This window comes from Aplidium turbinatum, chromosome 17, assembly GCF_918807975.1.
Source record: "Aplidium turbinatum chromosome 17, kaAplTurb1.1, whole genome shotgun sequence".
Lineage (NCBI taxonomy): Eukaryota > Metazoa > Chordata > Ascidiacea > Aplousobranchia > Polyclinidae > Aplidium > Aplidium turbinatum.
Genome location: NC_137488.1, coordinates 2,364,080 through 2,387,961, shown reverse-complemented (window position 1 = coordinate 2,387,961; position 23,882 = coordinate 2,364,080). Strand labels below are relative to the sequence as shown.

The 23,882-nt window shown below is 37.8% G+C and overlaps 2 protein-coding genes across 2 annotated transcripts in view; both read right to left on the bottom strand.

Moving 5' to 3' along the window:
* LOC145786856 (DNA-dependent protein kinase catalytic subunit-like) overlaps nt 1-10,496 on the bottom strand; it is a 65,000-nt gene extending 54,504 nt beyond the window's left edge. Inside the window, exons 1-5 of the mRNA XM_082598597.1 lie at nt 10,358-10,496; nt 4,206-4,282; nt 3,327-3,494; nt 2,917-3,022; nt 631-743 (exon numbers count right to left, since the gene is read on the bottom strand). Coding sequence (XP_082454723.1) covers nt 631-743; nt 2,917-3,022; nt 3,327-3,494; nt 4,206-4,282; nt 10,358-10,496 — 603 coding nt within the window. The remainder of the gene's footprint in view (nt 1-630; nt 744-2,916; nt 3,023-3,326; nt 3,495-4,205; nt 4,283-10,357) is intronic.
* A 7,584-nt stretch (nt 10,497-18,080) lies between these two features.
* Nucleotides 18,081-19,172, bottom strand: LOC145786931 (WD repeat domain phosphoinositide-interacting protein 4-like). Its single transcript, XM_082598674.1, has one exon. The coding sequence runs from the start codon at nt 19,162-19,164 to the stop codon at nt 18,130-18,132; it is 1,035 nt and encodes a 344-aa protein (XP_082454800.1). The 5' UTR covers nt 19,165-19,172; the 3' UTR covers nt 18,081-18,129.
* Between the last annotated feature and the right edge of the window lie 4,710 nt (nt 19,173-23,882).

Below are 23,882 nucleotides of genomic sequence, written 5' to 3'. Positions count from 1 at the left end.
AGTCCAACTGCCCCCCATGTTTTGTTTATAGCGATTCTGTCTCCTTTATTGATGATTGACTAGCCGGGTCTTCCATGGGCTTGGAGATGCCTGGTTTGTTTCTGCTGTCCTCGAAAAACAGTTCTTCAATGTATTCACACCAATGTTGTAAACTGTCTTTTTGGTCAAACAAAATTGTTTCATCATTTGCCATGATGCAGCATGCTTGTGAGCAATACCTCTTCTTCCCTGTTACCTCTTTCATCTGCTTGTGTATATATTTACTACCTATGGTTTTGACATTTGCCATTTCTTCCATGAGGTCAACAATTTCAGATGTCATCCATTTCTTTTGTTTCTCAGTTTTGACCAGTGGTATGAACTCTTCCAGTGATTCTTACACGTTATGATCATAAGTGAAAGAAATAAAAACACAAAAATATAATTTCAGACTTAAGTAAGTTGTAGTCAAAGCCGCTTGTTAACATTGTTTGGGTAATAACTCGTATTGACAAAACACATATATATACTGACAATCGTTTATAAACAACGGTAATTCTTATGGAGATTTTTGTGTTAATTTAACTGCAAAATATCAGCACAAAAAGTTGAATAATGAATAGAAAGAGTCATTAACCATCCACTTCATACCTCCTTCTTCAATCCCCGGAGATATATGTCATACAGACGGTTTGAATACTGCGCCATCATGTCGGAATGATATCGAGCCAGTGCACCCAATGCATGTAAACAACGGCCTCGAACTGTAACATACAAAAACCTTTAAAAATCACATCATCTTCATCATAAGTTTTAAACAAAACTAGTAGAGAGTGCAGTCAATCAATAGAAGACCATCTATATAGAAAAAATTTTCTCAGTTATTAAAATATTTCTGGTGAGCAATTTGCTTTTTTGTTGAAATGAAAACTATTGAAAAAGCTATCTATGTTACACATAAGCTTTCTGCTTTAAAATACAAATGTCTTTGTATGTTTACTGCGACACTGCGTCAGAGCTACGTATTCCGCGGCACTGTATGGGAGTACCAGGCCACAGAAGGGAAGATGGTTTTGCCTCCTAGATAGTTCCGCCAAAGGAGCTGCAAAAGTCTATGCTGTGCAGATAGTTTTGAATGGCGGATGTGGCGCTTTTACTTTGACAGGCGGATGTGCTGCTTTTACGTCAGACATCTATCCAGCTTCACTTATAGGTAAGTTGGTTGACTCTTAATTGTCAAGTCAAGGCAACTGACTTGACCTGCAATTGCCTGTCTACTTGGTGATGGTTGAGGTTCACTCATTCATAGCTTGTCACGCCAGTGTCGAAGCCAGATAAGAGCATTGTCTGTAATGTTTTTTAGATCATTGTCTATAGTGCAATTGGTGAGGATGTGTTTCATCGTCTGATTGTCAAAGCCACATTGGGTCGGGAGTCATCCTCAATCGAAAAAGATTGATTTTATTTCTCCCGACTCTGCAGCGGACTCTATTCAAGCAACGCCACTTTCTTCTTTCAAGGGTGGGAACTTGTTGGAGGCTTTCGAAAGACCTAGGATAACAGGATGTTGTGTGTCATCAAACTCGGATGATCATTGTTTTAATCGAACAGTTACCGCGTTTGTGTGTTCCAATGGGCTAACTTTGACAAAGCTCTTGCGTGACTGAGCCTCGTCTTAGTAGGTTTGCATTCACAGCGAGGGTGGCGTTGCTCGAATATCTGTTTTATTTGTTCTTTTTTCTAGCGATTTCTCTCTTCTCTTCGGATTGTTGAGGTGCTGAGGTATGGAAGACTTTGTTGAGGTGAAAGGCACTAAAGTGACCTTTGTAGCGGTGAGTCTCTAAATTATTGAGCCTCTCGAGATTGTTTTCATGTACCCCAGAGAGTGATCCGCATGGATCAGATTCTGTTAGTCGCTAGTAAGGCAAAATCGTCGACATGACCATATTGCTCTGACTTGGCGAAACAGTAGATCTTGATTGAACGGTAGCGATGCCAGGGTTGATCCTTGAGGGACTCAATTTTTCAAGGGGCGATGTTGACGGGTCTGCTACTATTCGGTGAGTCCGATTCGGTGAGTTCGATTCGGTGAGCCCGATTCGGTGAGTCCGATTCGGTGAGTTCCTAACCTCTAACCCCTAACCCTAACCCCAAACCTTTAACCCTAAAACGGCAATGATAATTAGGCTACGGTACCCATTAAAAAAAAAATTGAAAAAATCCCCTGTTAAGGGATCGGACTCACCGAATCGGACTCACCGAAACGGGCCATTCCGGATGTTGACAACTCTGTCCATCATTGGTGTAAAGTGTGAAACACCTAATAGAGATCAGTTCCAAGATCTGTGTGGCGACTAAGAATTAACCGAAAAAGCTTGAAAGTCAGTCTACAATGCCGTTTCTAAAGCAATGTAGGCTGTAGTTAGATCAACCAGTAATAAGCCAGCTTTTTCTCGATGTTCAAAAGTATCTTCAAAAGTAACAACCACCACTAAAGCTTTCCGTGATACCGTAGCCTACTTGTGTAATTTTGTTGCTGACAGCAGGCTGCATATAGCATGGCTCGCCATTCCGCGACGTTTGTGGAGGTGAACTCAGAAGACATCACGTTTTTAAGACTTCCTGCTTTTCATGAGTTTCCTTGCATTACGCCACTTCATGACCTTGAAAGAACAAGACGTATCAAAAACATTACAACGAGTTGTTTGTATCGTCCATTACAGAGCAGTTGTGTTAATGTGTCACTATGGTGTTTGTCCAAACAAGGTGCGAAAGTGCGTCCATAAAGGCAGTTGAAAGTCTTCCATACCTCGCAGGACCAATTCACTGAGATAGCAAGTGGCAACAACAATGAGAATCTTGGCACAATATTTACAATGTTTTATTCTGAAAACACCAAAATGTGGGACAGTGCCTTTTCTGCTTTTAATCTTTTACCTGTTGAAGTAGTTTTCGACGGAGCCTTTCCCAATTCTTCAAACAAGAATTTCACAGACTGATCAACCCAGTGAAAATCGTCTTCTTCATTTTCCATCCCTGCTATCTACAATGCGCGTTACATGCTGAACAGTCAAATAGCAGAGGCAAAACTATTGAAAAAAAAAATGTTGAAAACATATTGTGATTTTGATAACGTTGCATCTATACTTACAAGGTATATTCTAAAAGCTATTACGTTTTTATCGGCCTTCACAAGGCAAATAGTTTCTTGTAACAAGCAAAGCGACTCATATTTTATTGTTAGGTACGGTAATGGAAACAAACAATAAATAGACTATATAATTCCATGACACTTACATTGTGCGAATATGAAAATTGATCAATAAATAAATTAAAGCAAAACTAACCTGAATAACAACTTGCAATGCTTTTTCTCGATTCTTTGAATATTTATCACGGCGAAACACATCAAGACAGGCCTTCCTAATTTCTTTTGTGTAAGGATGAACATAATTTTCAAATCGTGAAATGAAATTTGAAAGAAATGTTAAGCATTGATCACGTAACGACTTGTGCTAAAATAAAAAGAACAAGTCGTTAGTACGATGTACCGTACACCAAAACCACATCACTTCAAAGCACTGAATTTTCTTGTGTTTGGTCATACTGAAGATCTTATAAACATGACATTGAATCTCAATCTTGGTTAGCACTCAGAATTAAGGGAATTTATTTAAGGTAGCAATACACTTAGCTGCATCTTTATTTTATGATTGTGCTCAAATCACCCGTTTTGCAAAGCATTGATTGAAACACATATCTAAATTAGCATTAGTGGGCATGATACAAGGAAAAAGAAGCAGAGGTCGACAAGGATTGACTTATTTAAACAGCTTGAACCACTGGGCCACAAACGCACATCAAAACTACCGATTTTATACGTATGTCAAATCACAGACAAGTTTGGAAGACCATCATCACCAATGTCTGCATCAGATCAAGCACATGAACCATCATCATCTATGATGGATACAGCATTACATAAAACACACATATTATCAGACAAAAATACCATGTGTAATTGTGTATTATAAAAGATATTTTTCATGAAAGGTTTTGATATTCTCTTGTGAAATTTTTGCGAACAGTCCTACATGCTGGTGAGGAAATTTAGCTTAAACCAAGAAAGCATAAATCATCGTTTGGTGTACAGTAGTAAGTACAACAAAACGAAAAGGTAAAAATTGCAATACCACAACGATTAAATTTCAGTGATTACAGCTTACCTGAGTAAAAAAATTTGATTTTGTCAACACTGGAAGTATTCCCTCACTGCCTTGCAATAGTAATGAGCAATAGAGACCTAAAAAGAAAGTTTTTCTTAAGAGCATGAGCTGTTTCGTCACAGTAATGTCCATGATTATTCACACAAACTTCATGTGTTTGCAATGAAAAGAAAAGTTGGTTGGTAATGTAACGTATTGAACTTTACCAACACATACAGACAGATACCTGCAGTTCAACTCACATCGCCCCAAGCATCAAAAACTCACAGTGGCCAAAACATTGTACAACAGACTGGACACTCACATAACGGATGATTCTGAACGTTCACACCACAAGAAAAACATTCACAATACTTTAATGCTCAACGGATTTCCACGAAAACTTGCTTGCATACAGCGACCCAAACCGAAACCTTCGCTTCCTCCTTATAAATCTTTTACTTGTCTTCCTTACATAAGGGGGGTAACCGACAAAATTCAGCGTATCCTTTATGGCATAGGAATCAAAGTTGCGATGAAACCCTATCTGACAATAGGTAAATACCTTCCCTCGGCTAAAGACCCCATGAAAGAAGGTGAAGTTTCTGGATTGATCTACCAAGTTCCGTGTCATGACTGTGATTTAATCTACATTGGACAGACAAAACGTGACCTTAAATCTAGAATCAACGAGCACCAAAGAGCTATTAAATTTCAACGTCCGGAGCATTCCGCTCTTTGCAAACATTCTATAAATTCAGACCATAAAATTACTTGGACCAACGCTACCATTCTTAAAACTGAAAAGGATTACACAAAAAGATTATTTACAGAAAAGTGGTACATAAACCAGAAAGCACAACATGCTCTCAACCAGAAAGATGGTCAGAACTTTCCCTCTGTGTACAAAAAATTACTTTAACTTTAACTTCACCTTTTCCATTCTCAGTGCGTCTTCTCTATCATTGTTATTGCCAATTCCCTTGGTTTCTGCCTGTCTGATGACTTTTCAATGTTTCTTGACGGTGGCCCAATAGATAGATAAATTTACGCTGTTGGAAAGCAGCCTACTGGTTTTAGGCATTCACTGCATTCAGTTTAACCTCTAGGTATCTTGTTGCGTGTTTTAATTCTGATTCTTGCTGCTTACTTTATTCATTTTATCAGTACGTTTTTGTGTTGTGCCATCGTTGCTGAACAGGTTGTGTTAACCTGTTTTAGCCACCTTGATAAAGTCAGTCGTGCTGACTGACGAAACGTCGGAAATAAAAAAGCTAGTTATCATCTTTAACATCAGGAGGTAACCTAGTAAATAGTCACCAGAAGAACGCAAATTACTTTTATTGTATTGAACTTTATTCAACAAGATTTCTACAGTTTTGAACACTCGTTACACAGAATTATTTGCCACCAAATTTTTCACATAGAAGTTACTGTTTGTTATAAACAGGATTCAAACATGCTTTTTAATTTTATTCCTTATTTTTCGGGGGTATTTTTACTGGGGGGATACTTGCCTAAATTCACTTTTGGAAACTCAACTATGTCATGTAACAGTCCACTCAGCCACACAAGCTTGGTAGCTATGGAAATGATGGAAATGGAAATGATGCGCGCTATGGAAATGCGATAATTTCGCATTCCCAGCGCAAATTATATTCTTGCAACAATTGTTAGTACTATGCAATGACGATTTGTATTGCTAGTTCCTGCGTTATTTCTCGGCGGACAAATATGACCGATCTAGATGGTGCTTCCCGCGGACATCACATGCTGTGACGGCGAACATGTCCGCCGTGAATTTCGAGGCCTGCTGTCAAGATGTAGTGTCAAGATATCCCTGAACAAACTTTATTAAAAATTAACAAGACAAAACAGTTCGGTTTTAAAATACTTTGATTTTTAATACGAATAAGTTTTTATGATTATAAATGATATGAACTGATGGCATAGCAGCAGTGGCATACATGAACCAGTTTAATTTGTCCACTCGGTTAGCTCAGTGGTTGTCTCAAGATCAAGCAGTGCTGGTTTGGCTGTCGGGGTGGGGTCTGCTACTATTCGGCTAGTCCAATTCGGCAAGTCCAATTCGGCTAGTCCAATTCGGCTAGTTCCCTATTCGGCTACAGTCCGATTCGGCCAGTCCGATTCGGTTAGTACCCCATTCGGCTACAGTTTTGAATTGTATTTTGTATTTTATTCCACAATATCGTTTCTTTTATAGGTGAAATTATCGAAGCTTTAGATGAGTGGGGTTTAGACCTAACCACTGAAATCTTAAATCATATTTATGACACCGAAAACATCCCTAGTGATATGGTACGTTCCATATTCATAACTTTACCAAATAAATCCGTAGCAACAGAATGTTCACTCCACAGAACAATCAGCCTTGTGAATCATCTAACTAAGATCGTACTCTGAATCATGATGATGTGATTGAGACCAAAACTAAAATTCCAGGTCATGTAACTCCGAAACCCAGGTTTATTCTGCCACTTAGGTTTTAACTTCATCTTTTATGTCAAACGCTATTTGGCAACTGTCTTTTTTTCGTTGACACGTTTTCGCTGAGACTTTATCGCATTAAACCCTATTGTTAATCATGAAAAATGTTATTTTGATGTAAAACACTTATTTCGAACGAACCCAGACAACAAAATTCGTCATTTTTACATTGATTCAACGTCTGCAGACGTTGAATCAATGTAAAAATGACTGATTTTGTCGTCTGGGAAGGCATTCAAAGGTAAACACTGAATAAAATGCAAGAAGGCAAAAGAAACGATATTGTGGAATAAAATACAAAATTTTCTATAAACAGAAGAATCGGACATACATCTCTCTGTTATCATTTTTAATGTAAAAATTCAAACTGTGCTGTTGAAATTTCCGATTTTAGTTTTGGTTTGCATACAGACGGTGACGTAGGATACATGTCGATTTTATGTGAGCAAACATTTCAATTTAATAGTTCAAACATTTTGCGCTAAATTTCATTTCAATTTGTTTTTCTATGACGAAATGCAAAAGAAACGATATTGTGGAATAAAATACAATTCAAAACTGTAGCTGAATAAGGAACTAGCCGAATCGGACTGTAGCCGAATAGGGAACTAGCCGAATCGGACTAGCCGAATTGGACTAGCCGAATCGGACTAGCCGAAACGGGCCATTCCGGTCGGGGTGTGTGCTTGAGCAACACATTTCAGGACGGCTCTTCATTCAGCGCACTTACTGGATGATAAAATTTCCCGGCAACAACACTTCAACAATGAAGCCTTTACTCTGTCAAGCTCAGCAACCAGCCATGCGTCAGTCGTTCAAAGCCTCTACAAGTATGCAAAACTGCCAGAAATAACTTGTCAAAGGCTTTGTCAGTTTGAAAATAAAGATTCAAAAATTAAACCAACTAATTTATAAAACTTCTTAAATCGCAAACTTAAAGCATTTAAAAGTAAACAAAAACACAACTTAATCACAGAACAATTAATCAAATTAATCAGTTAATAGCATAAGATTAATCTATTCATTTATTAAATTTTGTCATGCAATCCATTAACAGAACTATATAGTATAGTTTGTATAATATATCTCTACTGTACTTTTGTGTAACAACATCACACTGCCAAGCAAACATTTTTGTTGGAAAGATGCCCAAAAATATCAAACAGACAATAACTGAATGTTCCTTTGCGAGTAAATTTATTCTGTAGCTGCTTGTGTAGTGTTCTTGTTACGGCGTTATTGAAATGCTTTACATATGCTGAATTAATATCAAGCTGTGGTGTTTAAATTGTGGCAATAGGAGTTATATAACTGAAAACTATTGTATTTGGAACATTAGTTATTTGATTAAACAAATTGAATTTGTTACTAGGTTACTTTATAATATTATATAACACTGGTCAACAAAATGAGAAAAAATTGTTTTAGCAGGACATGTAAGAGTGTTTTCTGGGGTTTTCAAGGTCGCTGATTACGAATATGACATTGGTTTTGCCAGATTGGCTCTAGTTTAGAAGATACTTATACTCCTAGATTAGCCCAAATTAGTGTAGTTACCCCCTAAACATCTCACTAAGAAGGACGTAAATCTTATCAATTTTGTTTGATATAACATAATAATTAGTAACGAAAGCTATTTTAAAAATTATTGTAAAGTCCTACATTCCGTCCTACATTTTGCTGCAGTACCAATTGGACATTTTCCCAAGATGAAAGAGGAGTATGATGCCATCAAACTTGTCCTTGAAAAGCTTGACTACAATACCCATAAGCGGCTCATCTGTGTTGACATAAAAATGGTCAATTTTCTAATTGGTCAACAAAGTGGATATGCCAATTGCCAAGTATCCTTGCTTTCTGTGTTTGTGGGACAGCAGGGCGAGAGCCCAGCACTGGTGCAAGAAAAACTGGCTAGAGAACGCACCAGTCTTCAGGTTGGGACAGCCAATGTAATCCATGAACCTTTAGTTCCCAGGGATAGAATTGTATTTCCTCCTCTGCATATCAAATTAGGGTTAATGAAGCAGTTTGTCAAAGCATTAAACAAAGAGGGGAATTGCTTCAAGTACATTTGCAGTCAATTTCCAGGACTCTCCGATGAAAAGCTTAAAGCTGGTGTCTTTGATGGACCTCAGATTAGAACGTTGATGAAAGATTCGGATTTCACTAGTCACATGAACAGCAATGAACTCACTGAGTGGAACTCCTTCAAGGATGTACGGTAGTACAAAACTTCTTGGGAAATCACAAAGCACTTAATTACAGAGAATTAGTTCGGAAGATGTCATCTGCATTTGGAAAACTTGGAGTTAACATGAGCATTAAAGTTCACTTCCTATTCAGCCACCTTGACAGATTTCCTCACAATCTTGGTGATTACAGTGAGGAGCAAGGGGGAAAGTTCCACCAAGACAATGGAAGATATCAGGACAGATGGAATGAGCACATGATGGCAGACTATTGCTGGAACCTGCCCAAAAGTTCCGAAATTTTACAAGAGACATTTTTTCGGCGCAAATTAGTTAATAGTTTTAATCTTATTCTATTTTATACCATTGTTTTCAATTTACAATGAAAAAGATAATGTGATTCCTTTTATCTGAATTTTATAATACAAGGTTGATTGACTGATTTAATGCAACATTTTTTAGTGTTTTATGTACTTACACTACTGTATATGATTGTGTAGCCTATTTTGTGTATATGACATCGGTAACATCAAGTTTTGAGGTACGTATGACAAATCTAATAACTCTAAAAATTTCATGATGTTGCTGTATTAGAACTTAAAACTGTCTTTATTGTTCACAATTGACCATTAAATTGCATTTCAGAAATATCTAATATGGTTAAACTGCTTTGTTGATCTAGCACATAAGGCTCAAATATAGGATTTTGGCCAAAATGACCCTATGCAATATCTCCAAAACTAGAGCCAATTCGGGAAAACTAAGGCCATATTCACAATTAGCGCCCTTCAAAACCCCCAAAAACACTCTAACTTTGTCTGCCAAAAAAATTGTGTTGACCAGTGTAATAGATCGCTAAAAAAATCTGCCACTGGTGCATCCAGCTTAGTCCAGATTGTCTTAGAATTAGAACAGTGTTCATACAATATTTAGTACTGCACAGTAGATGTAAGAAAATCAATAAAAAGGCATGGTGTGGTGCATTCAAAAGTCAGAGTTAGCGATGCAACTGGTTGGTTTGGTTTAGAATCTTTCATCCTAGAACTGACAAAGCCTTGCTAGGTTATTCCTGGTAGCTTTGCATACTGCTATTTTGCATTCATCAAATGCTGGCATTTGCACAACAATCTAACCTCTTAGTGTAATTTATTAAGTTAAGAATCGATTTCGCTATAGTAATAGCATCTTCAGCTAGCACATGTAAAAAAGAAAATTTGTAGAAGCTTTCGACGCAGGGCCAGTTAGCAAGATTGACAGAGTGAAGTTTGCGATCGTTGAAGTGTTGTTGTCAGAAAATTATTCCATCCATTACATGCTGCTGAATGGAGAGCAGTCCTAAGAATATGTTGCTCAAGCGCACACCCCAAGAGTCGAACCAGCGACGCTTGATCTTGAAGCTTCTTCGTTCATAAAGCCACATGCTAACCAACTGAGCTATTTAGTGAAATAGTAATTATGTAAGTTAAATTTATTGACCTAATTCCTTTTTAAAAAGACTCCTTGAGCATAGCTGTTCGATGGACTTTATCTGGTGTTCGCACTTGAATACTGCTGACTCATCTTGAAGCTTTAAGTTGTGGTGGAGAATTTGCAAACACTCTGCTAAATCTGACATGGCCGGAAACAATTAAACAATGTTGTCTTAGTTGTTTAATGAAAGTGTAATATGTCAATACACACTTTACACAATTACAAGTCATTAATGTAAAACATACTTTAGAAACTAGACATGATACAGTCTGAAATAACATGCATTGTATGAGTAAAAAACCAATCACTTTGGTAGCCAGTGAATGACCACGCCAAGCCACCATATTACAATGCAATTGCAAATCACTGTTAAAAGAATGATCTACCGTATTTTACGGACCATAAGGCGCACCGGACTATAAGGCGCACTGTCAATAAATTGCTTTGATTAGTTTTTTGTTCATACATAAGGCGCACCGGACTATAAGGCGCACCGGACCATAAGGCGCACCGGACCATATATAATAGTATATCGGTACTGGTTTTGAGTGTAGGCAATAAAGCACTACCGCACTTGATCCATACATAAGGCGCACGATCAATTTATGAGGAAAAAAAGAATTTAAAGTGCGCCTTATGGTTCGTGAAATACGGTAAATACGATACGTCAGTGCTCTTCAACCGGTGTGCACGGTGCACCCTAGGGTGTACCAAAATATGCATGGGGTGCACCAGTACGAAAAGGTATACACGGGTGCATCACAAACTTGTCACATTAAACAGATACTTTTTACAAAAACTTTCTGTGAGCAAAAATGAACCATTAATATTTGACTTTCAGGATATTAGAAAAAAGATGTAGGTTTCAAGTCATTTTGCAGCAACTGAAGGACTATATTGAGTATTGACTGTGTATTATAGACCGCAATGCTACTACAATCCTCTGTATTTTTTTAAATGTTGATGTCTAATTTGATTTTTGTTTTTTAGGTATAATATTATTATTTAGTTAACTATTTTGTCTGTGATGTCTCTATTCAAATATTTTACGAAAACTTCAACTTCTGTATCAACGAGCGAGGGTAGTGTCTTTCAGCAAAACGAAGACAGTGCAAGGCATGAAGATAGCCAAAGCTGTGCAACGGAAACTGAAATTCCTCTGACGTCTATTGCTTGCAAAGGCGGGAGAAATGTGAAACGCAAAAGTCAAACAGTGTCCACGCCAAAACGAAGAAGATGGAATGAGGATTATGTGAAGTACGGTTTCCATCTTTCAACAGATGATAAACACAATCAGTATCCATCGACTAGTTGTCTGTTTTGTGCAGTCAAGTATGCCAAATGCAATCTTGTTCCTTCCAAACTCGAGCTGCATCTTCAAAAACAACATCCTGAACACCAGTACAAGGAGTTTTTTGAGTCACAGTTATCATCAATTCGTAAGCAACAAAGATCCTTTGAATTGTAAATGATAGGCAAACAGAGTGAAGACATTGTGTTAGCTTCGTTCAAGATGGCTCATGTTGTTCTTAAAAGCAAACGTCCTTATACAGAGCTAGAATCAGTGGTATTACCATGTCTTAAAGTAGCAGCAGATTTGATTCATGGTGGTAAAGAAGCAGTTGATAGAGTTTCAAAAATTTCTCTGTCTGATACCACAGTTTATCGCCGATGTCAAAGTATATCAACAGACTTGGAGGATCAGTTGATACAAAAGTTGAAGGAACCGCCTTCGTTTGCCATCCAGGTAGACGAAACAACTGATATATCTTCAGAAGCTCAACTCATTGTGTTTTGTAGATTTGCTGATATTTTACATAAAACAATTACAAAGCATTACTTATTCTGTAAACCGTTGGGAGTGAATGCAACCGCCAATTTTATTTTTGAGAAATTGGATGATTATATGAAGGAGAAAGGACTCAGTTGGGAAAAATGTAAATCAGTTACCACTGATGGTGCAGCTGCAATGACAGGATCCATCAACGGTGTCGTAGCAAAAATAAAAGAACTTTCTCCTGAATGCGTCGGTGTTCATTGCATCTTACATCGTGAAGCTCTTGTCGCAAAGAAAATGAAAAGAGGAGGTAAAGAAAAGAATATTGGCGAAAATGATGCCGATACCACTTTTGCAGAGGTAATTCAGGAAGTTGTTGGTATTGTTAACTATATTCGAAGCCGCGCAAAAAAACGCAGGATGTTCACTAAGTTGTGTGCACAAATGGACGCGTCATTCACAGAATTGCTCTTGCATACGGAGGTACGGTGACTCTCCAGAGGCAAAGTTCTTAGCCGTATCTTTCTGCTTAGAGAAGAATTGGGAGTTTTTTTTAACAGAGGAACATAACCAACAAGCTAGCAAATTTCGTGACAATTTTTGGTTGGCAAAAGTTGCGTATATGGCTTCCATTTTTGAACACCTCAATAAACTTAATCTGAATTTGCAGGGGAAGAAAGGGGATATTTTTAAAAGCATGTCCAAAGTCAATGCTATAAAGAAGAAACTACCACTGTGGCAGAACCGAGTTGCATCATACAATTTCTCTGATTTTCCGCTTTTCCACGACTTCATGGAAGAACATGGAAGCAATTGTCAAGAGCAACTGTTGCCACTTATTCATGCCCATCTTAATTTGTTGCAAGAAAACTTTGAGAAATATTTCAATGCTGAACAGAATGCCACACTTAATGCCAGTTCTTGGATATTACAACCTTTCATTTATGACGGGCCTACTACAGAAATTGAAGATTTGATTGATCTCCAATCGGATTTTGGTATGAAAATATTATTTAAAGAGACACCATACACTGACGTTTGGGTGCACCTGTTAAATGTGCCAGAATACAGAAGCATAGCAAAAAGGGCACTTTCCGTACTTATTCAAATGCCAACAACGTATTTATGCAAAAGCGGCTTTTCTTGTTTGTGTGAAACCAAATCTCGAAAGAGAAATTCAATCACACACATCGATCCATTGATGAGGGGAGCAATTGAAAAAGATATCATACCTCGGTTTGAGTTGTTAGTTAATAATGTGCAACAACAAAACAGTCATTAAATAATGATTTTTTATATCGCTTTTACCTCAGTTTACCTTTTAAGTAAACAGGGTGCATGAGTTCGTCACAACAACTTTAAGGGTTCACCAAACCAAAAAAGGTTGAAGAGCACTGCGATACGTGTTTAATTTTGTGCAGTTCTTATCTTGATTTACAATCAGACATGCAAAACAAAGTACTTTCAATCTTAATTTTTTAGACCTCTGCTTTGTTTGGCATATATTGTTTTTTCGTTGTGATGGTCAGAAATATAAACAAACTGAAACTGCACTGATTTACAACAGACATACAAAACAAAGTTATTTCAAGGGGTTTAACATATTTTATTACAAAACGAAATGCAACATAATTAAAATACAATAAACTCAAACATTTTTGACACATACATACTTGTGTCCTCATCAGGAATTACTTTACATCTGCAATATACATAAAAATGAAAACTATAAGATTAAAGATAAATCTGACTATGCACTATAACAAACGACACTCCAAACTGAACAAGTGATACAAGAATGATTACTAGCAATAAACAAATCATTACAATCATGTAATAATGTAACACCAATTAGAACACACACAAAAGCAAGGACAAGCCACAGTTCAGAGTGCCGTTTATAGTTATAGTCAGATTTATCTTCTTTCTTATAATTCTCATTAATGTAAATTGCAGATATAAAGTAATTCCTGATGAGGACACAAAGCATGTGTCGAAAACGTTTGAGTTTATTTTAATATGAGTAGCCTAGTTATATTTCTTCATGTAATAAAATATGTTAAACCTATTGAAGTTACCTTGTTTTGTATATCTGTGGTAAAACAAAGCGAACTCTCTAACAAAGCTTTATGATCTTGACATTTTTTGAGATTTCAAAAATTATCATACTACAGAGTAAAAAAAACTTACATTAGCTGGAATAAACAAACTCATGAAATGGTCAATGCAATGCAAAAAGTTGAACATGGAGGAAAACTGCAAAACGAACATCAAGGGTTGTTGTATTTAAACCAAAAACAAACTTTCATTTCTTTGAGACCACTGATGGCAAAACAAATTCAACCCAACTCTGCATAGCAATAAAACGTGTGGTGCAAACATAGCAATGCTGAAAATTACATGGAGCATTTGTTCGGAAGATACAGCTTATTTCAAAACAGCAATTTTCTTTAAATGCAGGAATGCTTGCAGTTTGAATAATGTGTACAGAGCACTTATATTGTAAACAGCAAAAAAGTAACAATAGTAGCATACTAGCATATGTCTAAAGTCTCTTCAGTTTCATGGATATATATACTTTCCATTTACAATGGCTACCTAATTATTAATCACAAAAACAAATAAAAAAGTATTATACCACCATATCACACAACAAAAAAATCTGTAAACTGCATTCCTACTAGAATGCATTCACTATAAGCCCTTGCTTATTAATAAACAAAGACAGGAAAATCACCAAAACAATGGTAAAAACTAACAAGAAACATAACACTATTTTCTCTGCTCACCAGCAATAAAAAAAGATCATCATGCACTGCAATTAAGATAATTTGATATGACAAACTTGGAAAAAAAATATTGATCACGAGTCCACGACTGATTTGCCTGAAGGACAACTCGACGCAGGGTACATCTATGATGAGCAAGATATGCATTAGGTGTAAATCCTTGATGAGACACTGGGGGTATTCCATGGGGAGCACAAGTTGCAAATGCGGACAGGAGCAAACGATGCAACATCTACTCGAATGCCCTGACCTAAAAGCAAGGTGCTCTGCACAGGATTTGGCCGAGTTCAACGACAGAGCAAGAGCCTGCGTGATGCTCTGGGCTACGGTCGTGTGACACACGATGAAGAAGAATGAGCACATTAGTCTTGAGGAGATATTGTTTGTTTAACAACATTGACGTGACGACTATGATGTTATCAAGAAGCTAAGTTTTTGAGTGATTTCAGCGACAGCTGAGATGATTTTCATCATCATCGTCAACCAAATTTGGTTATCCAGGTCACAAGTTACTTCTCATGATAAGGGTGTGGCCAGCCTGTCTGTCGATTTTGGTGGTAAAAGACTGGTTTAATAAAAAGTTTGTATTTTAGATCGTATGTTTGGTTCTACTTCTTGCTTTCAATTTCTCTTTCATTTGTCTTAGTTCTTTATTACATGCGACAAGCAACAATGTCATCTTTAACGCTGCATTGAAAGCAACATCTTGACTGGAAGCAGAATGTTTCAGCTGGTGAATTGCAATTCCAACTGGAGGATGAAGCTTCCGGCCCTTGGTAATATCTACTTCATAAAATCAAGGTTGCAACCAAACAGATGTTGGTACACCACTCTTACCAAGCAGTAACTAATTTTATCCCTCATTTTCAACCTCACATATACATTTAAGACCAATGTTAGAGGCAACGTGTGCACTCTTGCATTACTATCAAACCACAATGATACAAAAGATTACATTTACCCAAGGTCATGAACTCGACCATAGCCTTAGGTCATTAAGAGACAACCTGATATGATTGGCCAAAGTAAGATTATCAAGCAATATCTTATTTTATTCTTCCTAATTGAAATCATTTTTTTTGAAGACATGTATTTTGAAAACTTTTGAAGAATGTGCGGCTGGCAATGCAGTTTGAATTTTAATGCAATTTCTAAGTTCTTAGATTCTTGTGCATTTTTAACCCACAGTACAAAATTGCTTAAATGTAGAAAACAAAATCAAACAAATGTAAATTATAGTTGAAACAAAATTAATCTAATCGATATCATACCTTTTTGTTCTGTACAGTACTTCAATAGATTACTTTCAGGCAATCTTTAAGTAATGTTTTGCACAGGTTGTTGCAATACAACATTGCAGAAAAATCAATTACCGTCAATTGTATTTGTGGAATAACTTGAATTTTGTATAGTTTTTTGTTATTAATATTATGTTACTTCAGCATTGTGTGTCTAGCGGGTTCTACCCTATAACTGTGTTGATCTTGAGACTTCACCCTCGAAGAATTCCAGCATGCTTTAAACCTCCTAAAGCCAGGTAAAGCACCGGGCCCAGACCATATATGCCCAGAGTTCATCATCCACGCCAGCAAAGCACTAAAATCTTGGCTGCACGGTTTCCTCTCTTCCTGCTCAACGACGCCTTGCGTATTGTATCGGGATACCTGAAACCTACACCTACTGAGTTTTTACCAGTTCTTTCAGGCATCGCCCCTGCTGAGCTTTGCCGCAAAGCTGCCACACTCTCCCTGGCTCACTGGAGCCACACCACGCGCTCCACAGCTACATCACCAGATCGGTAATAAAGAAACGCCTCAAATCGAGAAGCCCCTTTGTCGCTCAAGCACAATCCTTGCTGGAGCACAACACCAGTGCCTCATCCTGGATTGCCAATACCTGGCAAGAGGAGTGGACAGACAACACCTCCAGACTCCACACCTTTGTCTCCACCGCTGGACCCATGGAAATGAGCTTAGACGACCTGCCTGGGTACGGTTGAATCGCCTCCGCACAGGTGTTGGGCGCTTTGCTTCCTTGATGCACAAATGGGGCCTATCAACATCTGCGGCATTCAACTGTGGTGCAGAGGAACAGACAGCAGATCACATCCTCTATCACTGCCGACGTTTACTCCTCCAAGGGCAGTTGGCCTGTCAACACTGGAGGACTCTACAATCAAGTGGCTGCTCGAAGAATGCCCGGACATTTGACCCCAATGAAATGTAGTCCAAAAAAAAACCAAACTCTCATACGAAAGAAGACTGTGTTGAAGCAAATGTTTTGTAAACTGCAATAATCATAGTACAAGGAAAATAAATTTTGATAAAACTAAGACAAGATGTGCTCAAAGTAAATTTTGCACCAAAAAGTCTTTGGTACATCAGACACGCAACCAATAGTTACATGTCAAGTTAGCTGTGTAATGATGTTATGCACCCATATATTCCTTATTGAACTTGAAATTGTGTTTAAGGGTGCTATCATAAAGCGAATTATTAGACAGAAAAACAAATACAGTATACACAAGAGAGTATCAATAACTTAATAAAAAAAAATTAAATTCAGCAATTTTTATACTTGATAATAATTGATAATTACATTGTCAGTTGTTCAGCACAGGGGTTCCCAACCCCTTTAAACATAGGAAGATTGGTAAAAATATTTTTAAAAAAAAGGTCAAATAAAGGAAAGATTTTCACTCTCTCAAATCCCGATTCTAGCAGGTTTCCAGTTTTCTAGGTTTCGTAACAAATTTAAAATTTTCCTGATTTGAGAACAATACTCCCCATCTGGCAACATTGTATTACAAAACTTTTTGAAAGCTAAATGCAATTAATGATGCACAAAACCTATATCATTAGAAGGTACACCTTTATCGTCAAACAGCATTAACAAAGGAGATATGTCAGTTTGTGAATTGAGTCGAAAAGGAGCTTCACAGCTGGGGAATAAAAACTTTGCAATGTGCACATGCATTAAAATAAGTTTGGCAGAAAAAAAGAGACTTTGCGGACTGACAGTAAATTTGGAGGACCGACACCGGCAGTTGGGAACCACTGGTTCAGCATGAACAATTGAACATTGTACAATGTACATTGTACAGTACAACCAACCAAACCAAATGCAAATAATGTGGCAAGTTAAAACACGAGTAATTGCATAACCCACGCATATAAATGCTTTGTATGTTGAATGTACTAGACTAAAATTGTTTAAAAATCTGTTTCATCTTCTAAATCTAGGTAGACATTGTACGCTTCTCGATTACAATTGCCTTCAATGTTGAAAGAATATTTATGGTAAGTTCCATCAACACACACCGCTATTACAGAGTTTCCGGATCCAAACACACATGCACATGGGCATTCTGGTGGCACTGTGAAGCAGCAAAAACTCCATTGTGAGCTGGTGTAGTCTTGAAAAGGACTGACCTTGCCAGCTTTTGCAAATGCAGAACGTCGATTTAGATCTGTGTCTTTTAAAGCAAATATATGCACTGTGCCTTTATCGCTGGCAGCACAAAGATATGAGGAATCTCTGCTAAAATTGATACAGTGCAGCACAGCATGGTCACTTCCTCTACGAAGCTCAACTAACTTTTGACGGCTTTGTGTGTCAAAAAGGCGAATTAATGTTCCTTTTTCTGAAGCAGTTGCAACTATAGTACCTTGGTGATTCATTGCTAAGCAAGCAATATCTGACTGGTGAGCGTTAATAGTTATAGGACTGTAAGAGTCTTTTTGACCAGCTCTGGTTAAATCAATAAGTTGAAGACTTCCAGTATTGTGACCGAGCGTTGCAAGCAACTGACGATCCAGCGATTGGCTGACTTGTGCCAAACCAAAAGGATTGCACTTTGTTTCAACTTCAAGTAACTTTTTTGAATCACTTGGAAAACTGAAAACATACGTTTGTGTTTTCAAAACAAATATGATCTTATTATTTGTTGTCAATACATTGAGAACATCATCACCAAATCTATATTGCATATGAAATTGCTTTAATACATTATCCCAAATTTTCACTACATTGGCAGGAAATGTAGAGCGTAAGCCACCCCCAACCATTGCCACCAAATTTGTCCTGTTGTGCATAAAGACTTTAGTAACAGTTCCGACACTATCCGCTTCCAGACGACATTTTTCTGCCAATGGTTCTGCATTGTACAAACGAGCACCTTCATCCATTGCACAAGCAAAACAAGATTTGTCTTGGTTAAATGTTAAATTATGAACTGTATACACCATCGTGTTATTGTTAAGCTATTTCAAACTGAAAAATATAAAATGACGAAATTAAACTATACTGAATAATTTGACACACCAGCATCAGAAACTAAGAGAAAGTTAGGGTTAGAACTAATGATTAGTATTAATTGTATAATTAGTTGTGGACAGACATTAATTGTAATGATTGGTAAATTTCTATCCAATAGCGATGTATTAATATCGAAAACTTAAATACAGGGTCATCAAAACAACTAAGCTTGATCTACAAAAATCAATGGACTCCTTCCTGATTCATTGATAGCGACCCACACCATCTCTGATACCGCCCCTTGTCTCCAAGTGACTACCCGGGGTTTCACATTACCATCTCTTGAACAAACATCATTCTGACTGTTACAATGATGCTGGACATCAAATTTCTTCTCATCGCTGAACACAAGGTTGAAAACAACTGTATTTAACAAATGGTAGACAATTTTTGAGTATATAATAAATATTAAAAACATACATAAAATATTATAGTCAAATACATAAATATTTAAGAAAAACAAGTTTTACTCAATGTGTCCGCCATTTACGTCGATAACAAGTCGGAGAAGCTTTGAAACTTTTGAGGTATTTTGGTCCATTCTTTTTTCAGATTAGCCATCAGCACTTCCAAACTTTGGTGATATTTAGTCGAAACCTTGCTTTCCAGGTAAGACCAGATGCCAAAGTCTAGGGGGTTCAGATCTGGGAATGAAGGACGCCATTCTTCCTTGGAAATGAAGAACGGCACATTGACTGAAGGCCAGTTTTGTGTTCTCTTAGCTCCATGTGAAGGGGTACAATCTTCTTGGAATGACCAATTACAATTTTTGAAATGTTTCTTTACATTTTTTGAAATGTTTCTTACAATTTTTGAAAATGTTCATTGTTCCCAAAACAATGAACCCTCAAGAATATCATTTCAGTAGTTTTCTTGGTTCAATTTCACTCCTTGATCTACAAAATTCAATGAACTCCTTCCTGATTCATTAACTGCGGCCCGCACCATCACTGATGCCGCCCCTTGTCTCCGAGTGACTACCCGGGGTTTCACGTCACTATCTCTTGAACAAACACAATCATTCTGATTGTTAAACTGGGGTCTGCTACTATTCGGTGAGTCCGATTCGGTGAGAGCCTTTTTCGGTGAGAGCCCTATTCGGTGATTTTTTTGAATTTTTTTTTTTAAATTATCGGATACCGTAGACTAATTAAAACCCTTAACCCCAAACCCCCAAAAAACCCCAAACCCCCCAAAACCCCAACCCCCCAAAAAGCCCCAAACCCCCAAAAAACCCCAAACCCCCAAAAAAACCCAACCCCCAAAAAAACCCCAAACCCCCAAAAAACCCAAATAAACCCCCAACCCCAAAAACCCCCAAACCCCAAAAACCGCATTACCCCCTAACCCCAAAAACCCCCAACCCTCTAACCACTATCCCTTAACTTTATAACGGCAATGATAATTAGGCTACGGCGCGCAATAATTTAAAAAAAAAAATCACCAAATAGGGCTCTCACCGAAAAAGGCTCTCACCGAATCGGACTCACCGAATCAGACTCACCGAATCGGGCCATTCCGGTTAAACTGATGCTGGACATCAAATTTCTTCTCATCACTGAACACAAGGTTTGGCTGCGTGCCTCCTCCTTCAATGCGTGAGAGCAGAATTCTGGCTCTGGAGAGATGTTTCTCAATGGTATTCGCACTTAGCAACTGTTTATTCATATGTTTGAATGGGCTCATCTTCAAATCCTTCTTGAGAACTGTGAACATGGTTCCATAGGCCATGTTCGCCTCCTTTTCCAGTTTTTGAATTGGATCTCTTGTAATGTTAATTATTGATGACCCTGTAATACTATGGTACGATACTTTTAAATATAAACAATGACTGAGGGGGGCTTAATTCTTCAAGATCACCAATACTGGTGATCTTGCCCATCTCTGGGTATAACCAATATCTCATAAAGTGCAACCGACTTCGAGAGCATAAGTCCCGAGTACAGGCTTACTGCCCCGATGAAGGAAATGCCATCTGAACACATCTGTTGGTCCACATTAGTTAAAGCTTATCGGTAGTGGAAGGCTTAAGATCATGAAATGATGAAGGAAAACTCATAAAATCCAGCAACTATCTTACAGCTGTAAAAGGTTAGAGTTGGCGTTAGGAAAGACATCCAGCTGTGAAAAACCACTTCAAATCTACGATAGTGAATGACAAATATGGAAATAAAAAATCAGAGGGGGCTACTTCTGGACCCTTGCCTGATGATTAAGGGGGCATATCAGAAGTCCCGGACTGACATGACAGGGACGATCAGGGGTTCATCCCAGCAGTCTCAGACTGGAATGCGAAGAGTGATCAGAGGAAAAACAGTGGATAGGAAGACAACCAAACTTGCCACTATTAACCAATTTGCTACGGCAAGAGTTTGATGGACGCTGCGTGTTTGCGTGCCCAGCGTGAATAGACGCAACTTTTTGTTGCTTGATGTCGGAACAGCATTTATGATCGCATTCAGCTTGTATTGCTTGGGTGATTTCCCTTAAGCTTCTGTTATCTATCAGAAATAGTTTGGCTTCAATAAATCATCCTTATGGTGCTGCTTTCTTAGCGAAAAATAGGTCTGTTTACAAGCAGTTTTGAGAAGTCTGCTCAAACTGGCTATTCGATGAGTCTTTTCACATTGATTCAAGGCTTGGACACGTTGAATCCATGTAAAAGTTAAGCTGGTTACTGATGCCGGATGAATTGCCGAGCTGAATTCATTTCACATCAGTTCACATGCCTTGAAGGAGTCTTAAAACTTAAAAGAGAGCAAAAACTTGTTTTTTACCATACAACTAGTTTTAAAAAAAGTTGTTCCAGTAAGTCCACATGTTTACAAGCAGTTTTGAGAAAAGTCTGTTCAAACTGGCTATTCGATGAGTCTTTTCACATTGATTGAAGGCCTGAATATGTTGAATCCATGTAAATGAGGCTGATTTACTGTTGTAAAAGATCTGCTATTTGAAGTAGTTTCATGTGGGTTTACAAGCCCATAGCAAGGCCAAAAAGCTGACAAAAAAATTTCCAAAAATAGCCGTTGGTACGTCACAATGCAGATAGCACAATAACTGACTCAGACTGGTTAATGTGGGCACTTTGAGGGAAGAGCTGGTGAAGTTGTGGAAATGTTAACATTGACATATGCTGCGCACAAGAAACCTCATGGAAAGATGAATGTGAGAGAATGGTAAGGGGGAAGAACAGCAAGTATAAGTGCTTTTGAAGGGGTGATGATGGGTTTGGTGGTGTTGGTATCCTTATTGTTGAAGGTCTGGTTGACAAGGTGCGATCCAACAAATAAGCAGTCATATAATTTGGCTCAGAGTTTGAAATGATGAAGAAACAATTAATGTTTTCAGTGTCTCCTCAAGTTGGTCGCTTGTAAGAGAAAGATTCAGGCTATTGTGTGATGTGCAGTCTGACCATAGAAAGAGCTCAACACCTGGTCTCCTGGGCCACATTGAAACGGGCTTTTGCTTGAGGATGGGTTTCTTTTAATATGTCCAGTTTTCTTTCTCCATCCTATTATTATTATTATGACTGCTCATCCACATCAATATTGGAACTGGTAAATTCAATCCACAACCCTTTTCATTAGGCTGTCATTCATTACTACATGTGTGCTTCTCTCTGTTTTTGTTTTATTTTTTTGCTATTTGTTGTTGGGTTTTGTGGCCGTGCTAACTACCATACTGATTACTGATATATAGCCTACCGTACTATATGATTTTCCGTTAAGGCATGTTTTAAACCTTTCAAGGTTTTGCCACCTTTTCGGGTTTATTAACGTGCTGGTAGGTCTATATCGATTTCTGTTAGTTAGTATCTTTTTAGTCCCGGACGTGTTAATGATGAAAAATAAAATGATTGATTGATTGAGCATAATAACTGGGTCCACGTCTATTAGGCGCTGATAGTTAGGCACTGGTCTAATAGGCGCGCACACTGTGGCGTCTGGATATTTAGGTGCGGAGCACTGTGGCGCCCGGTCATTTAGGTGCTATTCCCAGTAAAGTCTGCAGATTGTATCAGCTTGGCAGGTAGGGGCGTAGGGCAATGCTTTTCACACAAAATATTATATTGAACAGAAAAATATGTTGTTTTGTTAATGCGTGTGCGTTGTTGGTCATGGCTTCAGTGAGTGAAGTTGCTTAAACCGGCAATGCTTTTTCACACAAAATGTTAAATTGAATAGAAAAATATGTCATGGCTTCCGTGAGTGAAGCTGCTTAAACCGGCAATGCTTTTTCACACAAAATATTATATTAAACAGAAAAATATATGGGTGAAGCTGCTTGAACCGGCAATGATTTTCACACAAAATATTATATTATTACCGTAGCCAAAAAAGGACAAGCAAAGACTATGGATCTGCCATGATTTACGACGTAGGGATACTTCCGTAGGATTACTTCCAATAATGTTCGGAAGCTTGAATAATTTATTGATCAAGCTTTCACCAACGCAAACCTGGACTAACAACAAATAAAACAATAATAAATCAATAAAACAACAATATATTTTTCTGTTCAATATAACATTTTATGTGAAAAGCATTGCCGGTTTAAGCAGCTTCACTCACGGAAGCCATGATATAATTTTCTGGCAAGCTGCCAAGCTGTTACAATCTAGGCAGTGGCTATTTGACCGGCTCCGGTC

Bases quoted from the DNA above. Each gene is read 5' to 3' on its own strand.
- LOC145786931 (XM_082598674.1), bottom strand. From the start codon at position 19,164: ATGGTGTATACAGTTCATAATTTAACATTTAACCAAGACAAATCTTGT.